At 40.3% G+C, this 16,939-nt stretch overlaps 1 protein-coding gene across 1 annotated transcript in view; it reads left to right on the forward strand.

Annotated features, from left to right (window-relative positions):
* The first annotated feature begins 675 nt into the window (after nt 1-675).
* Nucleotides 676-16,939, forward strand: part of LOC114661318 (ganglioside GM2 activator-like) — a 42,314-nt gene continuing 26,050 nt past the window's right edge. The window contains exons 1-2 of the mRNA XM_051933622.1: nt 676-778; nt 1,731-1,883. Of these exons, the coding sequence (XP_051789582.1) occupies nt 686-778; nt 1,731-1,883 (246 nt within the window). The 5' untranslated portion in view covers nt 676-685. The remainder of the gene's footprint in view (nt 779-1,730; nt 1,884-16,939) is intronic.

The following is a 16,939-nucleotide window of genomic DNA, read 5'->3' on the forward strand; positions in this document are numbered from 1 at the left end:
AAGTATGAAACAAATATTTTATATGTGCAGAAAAAATAGAAAACACTCATAAACCAATAGAATGAACATGTAAGTCAGTGTATATTATATTATTAATATCCATTTTTTTCCCCTAATTGTAGGTGTTCTAACATATCTGACTGTAACAAAGTGGTCCTCAGTCAAAACCGTTGACCTTAATTATGACCAAATAAGTAAAGAGTATGAATGAAATTCAGAATTTATAATAACAAATAATAAGTAATTCTATAGCTGTGCTTTACTTTCCTTGATTCTTAAATTTGTAATATCTGGGTTGTTTTTACTTTATAAGTTAGGGAACATACTTTATGAACAATATGTCCACTGTAAATACTTTTCAGAACATTTTTGGTCAGGTACCGTATGTGTCATTGCATCCTATACTGTACATTTTCATTTTCACCTTTTCTGGACTTCAGTGCCCATACTTCTGTTATTTTTGAAGACGATTCAATTTAGTAAACATTCTTTGGAACTTGGGTGAATTCCAGATAACTTTAAATATTTGTAAACCTTTGATGTAATTCACGTGAAGATGTTTTATTTGCACAAAACTTTTCAAGTGAATCATTTGTCATTCCAGTTTATGTAGAACAAGTGCAGATGCATGCTATAAAAAGATTTGCCTTTATTCTGCAATGATATCTCCTTGTTTGAGGTCACAATGGTCATGTTGCGCTTATGGGCTTTTGTCTGTGGGTTCTGCTGCCTTCTTGAACTGAGCAACAGCAGACCATATGGTGTCAACAGAGTTAAGGTAAGTAGACAGTGTGAGATTTGAATTTTAGCACAATTTAGGAAATTTGAGGTAACTACAAAAAATGAAGAGACACTCTCGCACACCTGTTAATTACCTGTCTAATTCTTGCTATATAGTCTTACAGCAAAAGTATTATTATTATTATATACTCAATACTGGTAGCATAGTGGAGCGGTGGTTAGCTCTGCCACCTCATTGCAGCAGAGCTCTATGGTTTATCTCTTGGTTTGGATAATGTCTTTATGAACTTTGAATATTGTCCCTTTCAATGGGTGGTCTTACCAAGATAATCTGATTTTCATCTAACAATTCAAACATATGTTTACTAGTTAATTGTGAAATTAAATTGGACCAATGTGTCTTTGAGTATGCACAGTGATAAACTGGAACCCCATCCTGGTTTCTGACTTGCATCAGATGCTGCCAGGATAGTCTCTGCTCTCCTTCATCCATGAACTGAATTAAATGAGTTCACTAAAAGATGGATGTATGGTTATTCTCTATATATTGAAAATGTCTGAATATGGTGAAAGTATAGCTATTTCATTAAATATTTATATATTAAATCTTCTTTGTGGAAGCATTTAATGAATAACCAAACTGAACCCAGACTTATGACATGTATCACTACTTGAGTCTTTACTTTACTAGGTTTGGTCTCTCTTTATCAATTGATATTCTAAGTATAACTTTATTATTTTGTTTTATATTGTATGATAAAAAAATAAGAAACACTGTTCCATGTCAACATTTAAACAGTGACTAATAAAATTACTGTATATTTTAGCATTTGTAATTTAGAGCTTAACCTTTATTAATATACTTATGCAGCTGTTAAATTGAGATACTTTATTTTTGCTGAATTTAATCTTGGGAGCTTTGATTTATTTTAATTATAATTAAACATAATTTTAAGAATAAATGTCATTAATTACATGATTTTCTTAAGCGTAATGAAGTACCTGCAAGCTGGTCAAAATGTGGTACGGATGATTCCTTTGTGGTCACCGAACTCATCTTACCAAGTGTGATAAACATCCCTGGACCTGTCACGTTTTCTCTCAAGGGACATGTTAAAGAAGAAATAAACGCCCCAATTCAGGTAAGATCACACACTAATGACTTCTCAGAAATCACATAGTATGTGCATCTTTCAACTATGAATAAGTGCCAGTGTGCAATGTCAGTCTGTCAGGAAGGCCAGCAGATGATGATGTGGCAATGGTGAGGTGCACATATAGAGAGCAAATTTGAAAAGTTTACTGACTCCATTTTGGTTATTTTTAATATGATGCTAGGTATTGGCTGTTGAATTAAGCATACAGAGTGCAAAAAGAGAACCAAAAGTCGATAGTTTCCAAATGTACAACTGTAATAGGCACCAGCTCCATGTGGCAATGAAGTTGGGTTAACTGGGTTCATTAAAGGAATGGATGAATAGATAAATACATTGTAAAATTCCAAAGCATGGCCTTAATCTACTTTTAAATTCCTACAGGAAATATCTGTGACCCTGAACTAGATAAAAGGTACACAGAGACCAGATTGATTATGTGGGTAAATAGCTTATATACTGTACAGAAACAAACTTATGAAAATATCAAAATGTGCTTTTGATAATATAATTATATTCAGCTTACATGGTAATGTCACAGTGAAACCTTCCATTCATCCATTTCTTGAATCTGCTTATTCCACTGTAAGGTGTTGGTGCACTAGAACTGTGTGAGTTTGATGAACAAAGCAGGAGCCAAAGGACTCTAGTCTATTAGGTCACACTTGCTTCTACTGCAAACAAAACCGAACAGACACACCACCTGTTCCTGGGAGGAACTCAGACTACCTTGAACAGGGAAGCTCAGCTGTAGTGACAGATATACAAGTCAAGATGGGGGGCATGCACTGGTACAGTGCATTGCCGCACCCACTACATGTCGAAACAGCTCGTGATCCTGGTTGGCAACCCCCCAGGCAGACATGCGGTCCAGTCCTACCCTCCGGAAATGACCTTCTATCTGCCGCAGCCAGGTGTTATGTGGGCGACCCCTTGGCCTGGTCCAGCCACTTGGGTCCCCAACAATGAGGATCTTATGAGCCGGATCACCCTCAGGGAAACGCGCCACATGGCCATAGTGCCGTAACTGATGCTCCCTCACAATGCAGGTAATGTGCCTCATTCGAGACTCCAAGAGCAACCGCTCATTCGACACAAAGTCAAACCAACAGTACCCAAGGATTTTCCGGAGAGACAGTACCAAAGGAGTCCAGTCTTTGTCTCAGGTCACTGGATAGCGTCCATGTCTCACAACCATAGAGTAAGACAGGAAGCACCAGGACTCTAAAGACTTGGACCGTCATCCTTTTGCATAGATAGACCTTCACCCCTTTCCAGCGACCTCATGACCCCCCCATGCTCTCCAAATCCGTCTAATGACTTCACAGAAAGAGTCACAAGAGACATGAATGTCACTGCCAAGGTAAGTAAACCTCTCAACAAGGTAAACACTCTCTCCACAAACAGACACACTACTGATGGCTGTGCCCAAGAGGTCATTAAAGGCCTGGATCTTGGTTTTTATCCAGGACACTCGCAAGCCCAGACACTCAGACTCCTCACTCAGTCTCGCAAGCGCCCCAATCAGAGCCTCCATTGACTCCGTGAACATCACAGCATCGTCAGCAAAGTCAAGATCCGTGAATCTTTCTTCACCAACAGATGCCCCACAGCTGCTGTACCCCACGACCTTACCCAACACCCAGTCCATACACGCATTGAACAGAATAGGAGCAAGAACACACCCCTGACGAACCCCAGAATCAACTGGGAAAAACGCAGGGGTCCTGCCACCACTCTGCACAGCACTCACAGTACTAGTGTACAGGCCAGCCATAATATCCAGCAACCTCGAGGGGATCCCGCAAACCCTTAGAATGTCCCACAGGGCACCTCGATCACCTGGGTCGAACACTTTGCAAAAATCGACAAAGGCTGCAAAGAAACCCTGCCGATATTCACGTTTGCATGTCATTTGCTCACAAATTCCTCTAGCAAACGCCTCTTTATCTGCCCTCAGAGCCCTCTCAGCTGTCCTTCTCAGTTCCCAGTACAGACCGGAGTTGCCATTGAGCTGTGCGCTGCAACTCCTCTCGATAATATCCAGGGTGCCCTGTGAGATGAAACACCTCCTTCTGGGAACACCTTCAGGGTCTTGTTACAGAAACTCTCCCACATCACATTAGGATCGGCAGTCATACCCAAATCTGAAAGTTCCTCACACAAACTGCGTGCAAACTCATTAGAAACAGCCTGGTCTTGGAGTATGTCCAAGTCCAGGCTCATTTTCCTGGCAAGTGGTAACCTACTGGACCTAAGCTGGATCCTAAGAGTAGCAACAACAAGTCTATGGTCAGAATTCACAAACTGGACACTTCTGTAGACACTGCAGTTTTGCAAGAACCTCCAGCATCTGCCCACGAGAATGTGATCATTCTCCTTCACCGCACCACCAGTACTAGAGTACCAAGCCCAACGACGTGGTTCAGGGCGCTGGAACCAGGATCCAGCGATTCACAGCCCCTGACCTTTTGCAAAGTCAAGGAACATGGTGCCACTATCACCACGGTCATCAGACACATGGGGACCGAGACAATCCTCATAGCCAGCCCTGTCAGTACCAGTGGCTGCATTGAAGTTGCCCATGACCAGAGGAGTGTCACTCCGTGGGCACCCATCAACCACCGAGCGACTGCGAATAAAATGTCTCCCTCACTGAGACATCACTCACTGCGGTCGGAGCATGTACTGAGACAACAGACAAGGCTCCCAGGGAGTGCCGTAATCTGAGGCCTATAATACGCTCATTGAAAGGAGTGACATCGGACACCATTGGAAGAAGCCAATCCGCTACAGCAACAGCTTCTCCCCGAGTATGACAGCCATCAGACCAACCAGACCAATAAAAGGTGTATTCACCTACAGAGATCTGGCCAGTCCCCGGTCTGCGCACCTCAGAGAGTGCCGCCACTGAAATGCAAAGTTTGCGCAGCTCCTCCAACAGCAGAGGAAGATGATCATCTTTCCGGAAAAACAAAACATTCCATGTGCCCACCACCGCCTCAGATTGGGACCCGAGTGCTGCCGTGCAGTAGGCGACGCCTCAGCACCACACCAGTTCCGATCCCCAACAGACCTGACCCTACTGGCTCTCCAACGGTTTCGACTCTTCTGGGGATGGGGCTCCCGAGGGCTTTCCCCCATCCCCTTCATGATGCGAACAGCCTTCCTATGGGTGGCTGCAGCAGAGCTACTCCCGCGGAGAGCAAGAAGGAGTCCTTTCTGTAGTCTTGGAGCTTTGTGAAGTTTTTTTTTTTTTTTTTTTTTTTTTTACGGTGGCCGGAGTGCTAATCCTGCCACCAACCCCCATGATTTCCCTGCAAATTGGAGGACCACTTGCAGGGCTGGATGCAGTTTAACGTCATACCCAGGACAGATATACTCATGGTCAAATATTTTGTAGGAATATACTTTACTATATATTTAATGCCAATGCCAATACAATTCATTCAATACATATTGCACTATGATTTGATTTAACATTGTTGAAAATATCTGATTGTTGCATTTTGAAATAATATTTCATTAGTAAAGCAGTCTAAGATTGTCAAGATATATTTTTCTAAGAAGCAACTGCATTGATGTCTTTGCACCTACAGTTGTTGTGAGATCCCCAGTAATACAAATTAGGCATCTCTTGAAGCTTGTTACTTAAATTGGATGTATTGTTAATGTAACGTTTTAAAGACAAAAGCAAATCACTATAAGAAGGCACTGTTCAGTCTTTTACTTAATTTAATCTTTTCAGTAACTTCAGAAGAACAATCAGCTGAAAGAATATAGTTAAGATAATACAAATTCATAAATTAAATAATCATATGTAGAACTTTTTTTTTATAAATTATCTGCTTATAGGGTCAACTGACGATGATGAAAAAAGTTTCTGGAGACTGGATTACAATACCCTGCATGGGTAAAATTGGGAGCTGCTTCTATAACGACTTATGTGATGAGCTTCATCATTTTTATGCCAAGACATGTCATTTTAAACAGGTAACCATCATGCTGGTTTTCAGAATACATGCTGACACAGTGTACTGTGCTTATTTTGTGGTTTTAGATATTTGTTATAATGAAAAGATAGTACGCTTTCTTTTCCCCAGTCTCACATCCCTCCAGTTAATGTTCACCCATGGTGACAATAAGAAGAAAAAGGATAATAGGTTTTTAATGTACAAATGTGCTTTAGATTTTACCAAACAACTAATAGACTTTATATTTAACATGGGAAAATTTAAACTAAGACTAAAACAATAAATGTTTGGCTAAGAAATATAAATAAATGAATACAATATCTCTTTCATAGAATTTATATCCTGTATGAGCGAGAGACAATGTGTGAAACATCTCTATACGTTAGCTTAACAATTATAGATAAAAAATATCTGGTAAAGTTAACAATGTCTATCTTGTTACTGTTATTTTATTTTAAGTTTTTTCAGCTAGTGATTGCAAATCTGAGATAATAAAAATCCAAAGAAAGATTTTATTTATTTTTTGTAAAAAAAAACCAACGTTTTACTTATTCATCAAACTTTTATTTATTCATCAAATATGCTATCCTGGCACAAGGCAGAAAACAACCCTGGATAGAGCTATAGTCTATTGCAGGACATTTTCCATTAAGTTGTCCATCCATCCATTATCCAACCCACTATATCCTAACTACAGGGTCACAGGGGCTGCTGGAGCCAATCCTAACCCACACAGGGCTCAAGGCAGGAAACAAACTCCAGGCAGGGCACCAGCCCACCTCAGGGCACACACACACACCCACTAGGGACAAGTCAGAATCGCCAATGCACCTAACCTGCATGTCTTTGGACTGTGGGAGGAAACCAGAGTACCCGGAGGAAACCCACGCAGACACGGGGAGAACATGCAAACTCCATGCAGGGAGGACCTGGGAAGCGAACCCAGGTCTCTTAACTGTGAGGCAGCAGCGCTACCCACTGCACCACCGTGCCATCCTTCATAAAGTTGTGATTTCTAAAATTAATTTTACTTCTGACTTCACTTTTCTCTTATTTTAATTAGGAGGTATTGCCCTTTAAACAAAAATTTACTAGTTACCTAACTCACTGATGGCCACAGTGTTTTTTTGCAGGTACACATGCTCTACCACAGTGGTTCTCAACTTTTATTCTTTCAAGGCCTAACATGAGAATCATAAGAATATGTTAGGGACGGCTTACACAGACCATGACTTATGCTCTTTTACTTTTGCTGCAGTCTCGACAAATGCTTTTTCTAACTTATATTTACTAACAAAATTATATTTGCTGCTATACTTTTACACTTTTTTTAAAGCCAAAAGAAATGTAAGAAGCCATTTCAAAAACAGCCTATGTGTTTTAATGAAATACATTTTTTTTTAGTAGTGACCTAATTTCTTACTCATAACATAATATGTGTTGGCATTTTTTTAGGGATAAATGATAACCAGTAACTGCCAAATTCCAAAAATTAGCCACTGCAGCTATTTTTGACAACAAAAGTTGTTCACTTGGCTTTAGTATTAAACTAGCAGTCCTCCGCGGCTCTGTCCACGTAGTAGTGAAACAGGACAAACTTTAAAATTCAATAAACAAACGGGTATCGCAAGCTAAGTACAGGCAAGGTGCACTCCAAAACACAGAGGTAGACTGACTCGAACGGAAGATGGTCTATGAGTGAGAAGGGTCCTGCCCAGCTGCCCACTCCTGATGTCATGCTTCCCCATCCCCTTGGCCCACTACATCTCTCTCGGATTCATGCAAATAAATCGGTACCGCAAGCGAACCATGATATATCGCACAATGAGGGAAGTCACAAACTCAACCGGAATGTTGAAGCAAATTATAGAAAACAAAACCCAATCTAAATCCATTAAGTAATTCTCTCGTGAAAAGCGGACAGACATACAGACAGACTGACAGACAGATGTTGGATATTATATATAGAGAGATTAATCATGAAATGGTTACGTATTTCTGAAAATAAAAAAAACAAAATTAATTTTTAAAATACTGAATAATATAGGGGTGGCATGGTGGCGCAGTGGTAGCACTACTGCCTCTCAGTTAGGAGACTCGGGTTCACTTCCCGGGTCCTCCCTGCATGGGGTTTGCATGTTCTCCCTGTGTCTGTGTGAGTTTCCTTCCACCGTCCAAAGACATGCAGATTAGGTGCATTGGTGATTCTAAATTGTCCTTGGTGTGTGGGTGTATGTGCACCCTGTGGTGGGCTGGCACCCTGCCTGGGGTTTGTTTTCTGCCTTGCACGCTGGGATTGGCTCCAGCAGACCCCTTTGACCCTGTAGTTAGGATATAGCGGGTTGGATAATGGATAGATGAATAATTTAGTGCAGACTTTTTATATAACATAATTACAGAAACTACTTTGTTATCCTCTGGATTCAGCACTGGAATGTTTCCATTAGTGATATTCACATTTAACAAATGCATTTTCCCTTCACATACAACAATCAAATCAGTGGAAAAGACAAAAGATTCATGTAAGGCTATGGCACCAGTCATAGGTAAGCCACAGGAGTACCAGTGGTCAGTCCTGACACCTGTGCAGCTTTAAAAAGTGGCAGCAGCTCATGTAAAGTTGACCTACAATATCCATTGTGAGACTGTCATGATAAAACACTAAATTTCTTAATGTTTTCAGATCACTTTATCTTGTTGAATAATTGCAAGCAGCTCATTCTGATTTTAACTCCAAACTAGTACCTGCGGTGTGCTGTACTGCATAGATTAATTAGGGCGGACACATTTTAATGTTAGCTGTAATATATTGCAGCTCAATAAAATAGAGACACTATCTATGAAAATGAATGCTAAAGAAGGTCTTTGTGAAAAATGACAGTTATTGAATGCCATATGTAAAAATTTTTGCATAATATTGAAGTGGTTTGCTTTAAAAACATAAGTTTGACACCCTTGTTGCAGCTTTTGCTTTCGCTCCATTGCCACGTGAAATTTGCATGCTCTCCTTTTGTTTGTGTAAATGTTCCAGCAGGTATTCCATTTAATTTCCCATAACTCTACATCTTGGGGATGCCCTGTGCAATTGTCAGTGTTAAAGTGTGCATGTACAGTATGTGCTCTGTGATACACTGGTGACTTGATCAGAGCTCTTTCATGCCTTGCACCCAGTGCTGTCCCACATAATAATGAAATTACACATCATAATATAATGTAACAAAATCTTAAGCCCGTTTTATTCTGTTCTGGTTCTTAGAGAAACTACCACAGAGTATTAGATAAAATAAACCCAAATGAGGTCTCGCACACGTAAACGTTTTTACCAAGTTTCTGTCGAAACTCAATGCAATTTATATTTCTGTGTTTTCAACAAGTACCAAGCTTTCTTGACTTAAGTCCCATGCTTCATCTTTGTCCATATGGACTTCTTCAGATATCTAAATGGATATTCCTCTGTGTGCTCCAGTTTTGCCTCCCTCATCCCTAAAGACATGCATGTTGGTGATTTAAACTTCAAGATTCCATGTGAGTATGGGCCTTGGTGCACGCATGAGTGGAAACTGTTGTGGGCTGGTACGCTGTCCAGGGCTGTTTTCTGTGATTCGTGCAGTGATGACAGGATTGTGTCTCTTCGCTCACAACCCTCAACTGAATTAATCGTGTGATAAGTAATGTAATTGAAAGTAATGTATTGTTTTCAACAGGGTGATGTTAGCATTCAAGATGCCACCATTATGATACCAGAACCAAGAATTCCTCGTGAAATGTATGCTGGAGATTATAAAACTACTATCAACTTAGTGAGTGGAGAGCAGCATGTTGCTTGCTTGACCATGTTATTTTCATTAAAGTAACATGGCAATTCCTCTGACTGGATTCTGGGAAAGTGATAATCAGTAAAGCTAGTAGTTTCATGTTCCTGCTAAATAAAGGCTTTTGTGCATTAACCAAAATGTCTATATATGGAAGTGTTTTTTAAGGTATCTGTACATTTTTCATACTTCAGGGAGATCACACCAACAGCTGAAATGAAGTCATGATTTTGTGACATATATTGTTTTTGTACAGTACATTTTCTTGTTTTTTTTAAACCCATCAAGTCAACTATTTCCTAATTCAGATATTATTGTTTGGGATCACAGGGCTAGAACTCATCTCAACAGCCACAGTCAAATTAATCTCAAAACAGGATTCTAGTCTATCACAAGGCACTCTTGCTTACACTTATATACATACTGACAAATTAAACGAATGATTTTGATGACCTAACTCCCACAACTATGGGTGCCACTCCAGTCAGGATTTCTAGTAGTTTGTAACCAAGGATGGACTAGGGCAAGTGAGAAGATGACAGCAGAGTTGAAGGTGCCAAAAATGCATATTTATTTAAAAACAAGTGTCACCGTGCAAATGAGGCACTTCAATTGATCATTTGTAAACAAAGAGTCATCAGGAGTGCAATAAGTAAATAAATAAAACACAATTAAAACAAACGGAAAGGCAGATATCTCACGTCCTTTTCACCACAGCAGCAATCTCTGTAGCAACACACCAAAGCCCTTCAGACTGTCAGCTGTGCCCCGTCCCCTCTATCGCTGCTTGACTGCCGATGACGTTAGCAACTCTTTGTTGACTCTGTTCACTCTGCCCTCACACCCTATTGCCTAGAGATACTCATGTATGCAATTCTGCTCACCATCAACAGACTTGACTCCTGGGCTCTCATTCTCTTCAGCCAGTTTCTAACATTGCACAGTGTAATAACAAGACAGACAAGCATAAAGGGTTGGGGTTTTTAGCCCCATATACTGAAAAACAAACCAGGTCAATTGTTCCAAAAAACTCAAAAGACCCAGAAGGATAGGTAGACAGACAGTTTATAGGATCAGACTGGAAATTAGAACGTGGGATGCTGGGTAAAACATGGTGGTGGTTGGGAAGCTGACTTTATCAATTGGAGACCAGAGGGAAGAAAGGAACCCGGAAGTGTTGCAGTTCTTTGAGTCGTCTGGGCCGTATTATGGTGGAGGCGCCTCGCTCTTTATGAGGAAATAAAAAGAGAGAGGTTGCTCCCTGGCACGACTTGTTGCGGTGTGAATCGGGTCCTTAAGCTGCTCCCCATGCACTCATGCGTGACATGACCCACCCTTCAGCCCAAACCCATTGTGTCGGGCAGCTTGAACTGAGAGGCCGTGAACCCATGAGAGAGCATCAGCGTTGGCTTGGAGGTTACCTTGGCGATAAGTGATGGTGAACTTATACAGCTGCAGGTCCAAAAATCACCTGGTAACACGAGGATTCGAGTCCCTGTGAAGGGCCATCCACTGGAGGGTGGCATGGTCCGTCACCAGAGTGAACTCTCGACCCAGCAGGTAGTACCGCAGGTGAGTTACCGCCCACTTGATGGCCAAGGCTTCCCGTTCCACTGCGGCATACCTCATTTCACGGTCCAACAGTTTCCAGCTCATGTAAATTACAGGGTGTTCGACACCGTCGATGCTTTGGTTCAGTACGGCACCAAGACCTGGGTCGGAAGCATCGGTCTGGAGGAGAAAAGGAAGCGAAAAATGAGGTGTTCTCAACACAGGTGCCGTTGTAAGGGCCATTTTGAAGTCACTGAATGCCTGTTCCGTCACTTCATTCCATACCACATGCAAAGGGGCCCTTTTCTTTATCAAGTCTGTCAAGGGAGCGGCCCTCTCAGAAAACTGAGGTACAAACTGGTGGTAGTAGCTCACTAATCCTAATAAGACTTGCACCTGTTTCTTGAGTATTGGACAGGCCATTCCAGGATGTCTTTTATTTTAGAACATTGTGGCTTCAACAAATCTCCTCCTACCAGGTAGCCCAAATACTTGGCTTCATTCAGAGCGGAGTGAGCGAGCGGAAGCACAGAGCGGAGTGAGCGAGCGGAAGCACAGAGCAGCAGTGTCTCCCACAGCCACATAGCCCTTCGCAAACACCTGAGCCAAGTTCTTCTGAAGTAAAGCTGGCAGCTGACCAGTAGATATAAACAGCAGTGAGAAATTAAAGTCGATCGCACAGCGGGTGGTGGAAACTTAAAGCCGACGGTCTCTTAGTGATTCAGCTGAAGCGGAAAGCACTTAAGTAACTACAAAAAAGGGAGAAGATGGCATCAACACTAAACGTAAGTTCTATCTGCTCTCTGCCCGTTGAGGGCAAATTTATATGTTGTGTGTCCTGCAGCATGTACATTTCAGGTTTTACGGCCGACAGTGTAGACAGCTTCACCTGCCAAAAGTATTTAATTAATTTAGAGTTGGTCGGGAAAATACGCAAATTGGAGGACCGCGTTAGAAATCTTATAGCGATTAAGCAAACCACCGGCACCCAGGTCACCAATTCGGACTCAGAACAGATTCTCAGCACTCAGCAGCGCGCCTGTGGAAACTGAGAATAAGAAAGTGCTCATAATTGGCGATTCCATAGTGCGGAATGTTAGAATTCCAAACTATTTAAACCAGCAGTTAATGTTAAATGCCTCGCAGAGGCCAAGATTTCTGACATAGAGGCCGCATTGGACCTTGTCGCAGAACGATGACGTATCTACCTTATTGCTGCATGTAGGCACTAATGATATTTATTCACAGCAATCTGAGGTATTAAAGAGGAACTTCATCTCTCTATGCATCAAAGCTAAAAGAAAATTTCGGAATTTAGTTGTATCTGGCCCCTTACCAAGATTATATAGAGGGGATATGATTTATAGCAGATTGTATTCCCTTCACTGTTGGCTAAAAACCTGGTGTGCAAATAAAAGCATAGTATTTGTGAACAATTGGGATGATTTTTGGGAAAGGCCTGGATTTTTCAGAAGAGATGGTCTTCATCCTAACTGCAGGGGATCTTATGTATTATCCCAAAATATGGCAGCAAAACTGCCTGGTTGACTGATTAGAGCACCATCCAGGCCGCAGTCATGTGATCTTAAATCACAGGCTGTTGTTTACCCCACCTGTTACTTTCCTGAAGCTGTTACCCATAATCCTTGTCGTGGGGCATCCAGTAAATTTAGTCTTGATACAAATCTTAAATTAATTGATAACCAAAAAATAAGGTGTATAATTAGACCAAGGGATAAAACCAGACCCTCCACCAGAGACATCTATAATAGAAATTTACTTCAAATTAAAACAAAAAATATATCACCAGTTCAGAAAGAAGCATGCAGTTTTAAATGATACTTATTGAACATTCGCTCATTTGGCACTAAAGCTGTTTTGGTAAATGATATTATATTAAGTACAAAATCTGATCTGTGTCTTCTCACTGAAAATGTGACACTGTTCCCCTAGCTGAGACGTCACCAGATGAATACTCGTTCCTTCATAAGTCTAGAGATTCTGGTCGAGGAGGAGGCCATGGAATAATTCATTGTAACAAAATGCAAATCACTTCTAAAAATTTAGGCAACTTTACATCCTTTGAGGCATTCATTTTAAATATTACAACAGATTCCAACACAATTATAGTGCTAGTCTACAGACCACCAGGGCCGTATTCATTGTTCATGACTGAATTTAGCAACCTTCTATCGGATTTGTCTATAAATTATGATCACGTAGTACTGATGGGGGATTTTAATGTACACATTGATGTGGAAACTGACACTTTTAGCAAATGTTTTACTTATTTGTTAAATTCAGTAGGATTTTGTCATATTGTCAAAGGTCCAACTCATAATCATAACCACACATTAGATTTAATTATAACTTACAAAGTTGAAATTCAAAATTTAAATATTACTGCATTAAATAAAGTTATTTCCGATCACTACTTAATTATATTTGATTTAGTCCTGCCCTTGCCAACACACTCCCAGATTAAAACAAAGACAGTGCGACATCTAGATTGTAATTCTGCTTCAAAATTTATAGATACTTTGAGTAAGTTGAGTGTAATTGTGGAAAACCATTTAGATCAGTTAACATCAAATGTAAATGTGGAAAACAATTTAGATCAGCTAACATCACATTATAATGTGACCTTGAGAGATGCTCTGGACGCAGTGGCTCCCCTTAAAACAAAAGTGATCAAAGCACATACAAAACTCTCCCTGGTTTAATAAAAACACTCGAGCTTTTAAATTAGAGTGTCAAAAACTGGAGTGCAGATGGAGAACAACAAAGCTACATGTCTTTCAAATTGCATGGACAGAGAGTGTTAATAAATATAAAAACGCCCTCTTTAAAGCTCGCTCAGAATACTATTCTACATTAATAGAGAGCAATAATAAAAATCCTTGGGTACTGTTTAGAACAGTAGCTAAATTAACAAATGGAAATTCAGAGCAACAGTGCAAAATACCAACAGATATTAGCAGTACAGACTTTTTGAACTTCTTCAATGAGAAAATTAAAAATATAAGATCCCAGATCTCTCAAATCAAATACTAGCTTAGCAGACCCTGCCTCACATTGCATTCAGCACTTTGGTTATTTTAATCCTGTAACTGAGCAGGAAGTCTTAACTTTAATTTCTAAAATGAAGCCCACTACTTGTTCCCTAGATCCAGTGCCAACAAAACTAGTAAAAAGTGCAATGGATGTTCTTGCAGCGCCTATTCTAAACATTATCAGTAGTTCATTATTGCATGGCACAGTACCTGATGCACTAAAAGTGTCAGTCATTAAACCATTACTTAAAAAGTCAGACCTAGACCCACACATACCAAATAATTATAGGCCTATTTCAAATCTACCATTTCTCTCTAAAATACTAGAAAAAGTAGTCGCCAGTCAGCTTCAGACACACTTTACGCATTACAATTTATTTGAGAAATTCCAGTCTGGTTTTCGCACTGGTCATAGTACAGAAACGGCACTAACGCGGGTTGTAAACGACATACTGATATCCTCCGATGAAGGAAACTCCACTGTAACTATGTTGTTGGACTTAAGTGCAGCATTTGACACCATCAACCATTCTATTTTACTGCACAGGCTAGAAAATGATGTTGGGTTTACAGGCACCGTGCTCACTTGGTTTAGTTCTTACTTATCAAATCGATTCCAATATGTACAGAAATGTGCTGACAGTACTCCATCATTATACACAGAAGTTCAATATGGTGTCCCGCAGGGCTCAGTACTGGGACCTTTACTGTTTTCACTTTACATGCTTCCACTGGGATCTATCATTAGGAAACATAATGTTAATTTTCACTCGTGTGCAGATGACACCCATTTATACCTTTCATTTAAATCAAATGAAGTTTCTCCGATGTTGTCTTTAATTAGTTGTGTTAGCGAATTAAAGGAGAGGATGAATGAGAATTACTTGTCTTTAAACACAGATAAAACAGAGATGTTAATTGTTGGAGGTAATGATGCTGATCATAACAATATTTTGTCATCATTTAACTCAGTTGGAATCCCCTAAACTGTGGAATGGTTTGCCTGCTACTATAAACGATGCCCCTTCGGTCTCAGCTTTTAAATCCCGGCTGAAGACTCACTACTTCAGTTTAGCATATCCTGACTAGAGCTGCTGATTAACTGTACATACTGCATCTCTGTTGTTAGTCATTAGCACTAAAACATAAGTAACATGATAGTTATAATTGGATACTAACCCTCACCTTTTCTGTTTCTCTTCTCGGTACTCAAATGTGGCACTTGGTGCCACGGCCCACCTGTCAAGTTGTTTTACCTGCCTAAGGTAAAGTCATCCCTGATGGAGGATCGCAGGAATCGTGGGAAAGAGGGGTCCTTTCATCGGATTGGCTGGGCCAGCACTGTTTCACCCGCACAAATGGGGGAGGCAGCTTGATGGATGAGGTCTCCAGGACTCTAAAAATATCCAAATCTTATTATATGATATCATCTACTGTTAAATTCTGCTCAGTACTTCGAAAATTTTTACTTTTTTTTTTTTTTTACTTCTAAAAAAACATTTTATTTTGTACTGTATTGAGGATTTGTTCTGTTCTGTGTATTGTATTGTATTGACCCCCCTTCTTTTGACACCCACTGCATGCCCAACCTACCTGGAAAGGGGTCTCTCTTTGAACTGCCTTTCCTAAGGTTTCTTCCATTTTTTTTCCTACAAGGTTTTTTTTTAGGTATTTTTCCTTGTCTTCTTAGAGAGTCAAGGCTGGGGGGCTGTTAAGAGGCAGGGCCTGTTAAAGTCCATTGCGGCACTTCCTGTGTGATTTTGGGCTATACAAAAATAAACTATTGTATTGTATTCAAACCGAAGAAACACTTCTGGGGCCTCATGTATAACGCCATGCGTAGAACTCACACTATAACATGGCGTAAGCACAAAAGCAGGAATGTGCGTACGCACAGAAAAATCCAGATGCAGGAATCTGTGCATATACAAACTTTCACGTTCTTCCACTACAGAAATCCTGATCAGCGTGAAAAGTAATGCACGTGCACGCACCTTGTGTCCCGCCCCAACTCCTCCCAGAATTATGCCTCTTTGAATATGCAAATCGATATAAATAGCCTTCTGTGAAAAGACAATGGGAAAAGCACGGGGGAAAATATAAGAATTTCAGTGAATACCAAGTGGAGGCAAAGGAAAAACGTACTATTTGTTGGTTTAAACAGTGGTATAATCAACAAAAGAAAGTTGATCGAGTGACATAGTGTCGGAGAAACTCGAAAGCTCAAGTTCACAAAGTCGCACAGTGCCCGAAATAAAAAAGAAGTTGTCACATATCAAAGTCGGCGTGAAAATGCGACTCGCAGCGGACCGTCTGAGTGTTATATGAAAGCTTATTAGGGTACAGAGAAAAAAAATAGGCACACAGTGGGAAAAAGCACGAAATGCTCAACTTTAATCTCGAAATTTCCACTTTAATCATGTAGTTTATTTTGTCATTAAAGTAGAACATCATAAACTTCAACTTAAAATCGTTTATTTTACTAGTTTCTCAAGTAGCACGTTAAATGCTTTGTTCTGTGTTTGATCTTCTATGTGCTCTATGTGTGTGAATCACTACGTGCTTCCGTTCTTTCTCTTTCTCCGACAGGACACAGAATCCATTACATTTGTGATATTACAGCTCTCTGAATAATTAAAATACTGAGATGTATA

This window comes from Erpetoichthys calabaricus, chromosome 11 (genome assembly GCF_900747795.2).
Source record: "Erpetoichthys calabaricus chromosome 11, fErpCal1.3, whole genome shotgun sequence".
NCBI lineage: Eukaryota > Metazoa > Chordata > Cladistia > Polypteriformes > Polypteridae > Erpetoichthys > Erpetoichthys calabaricus.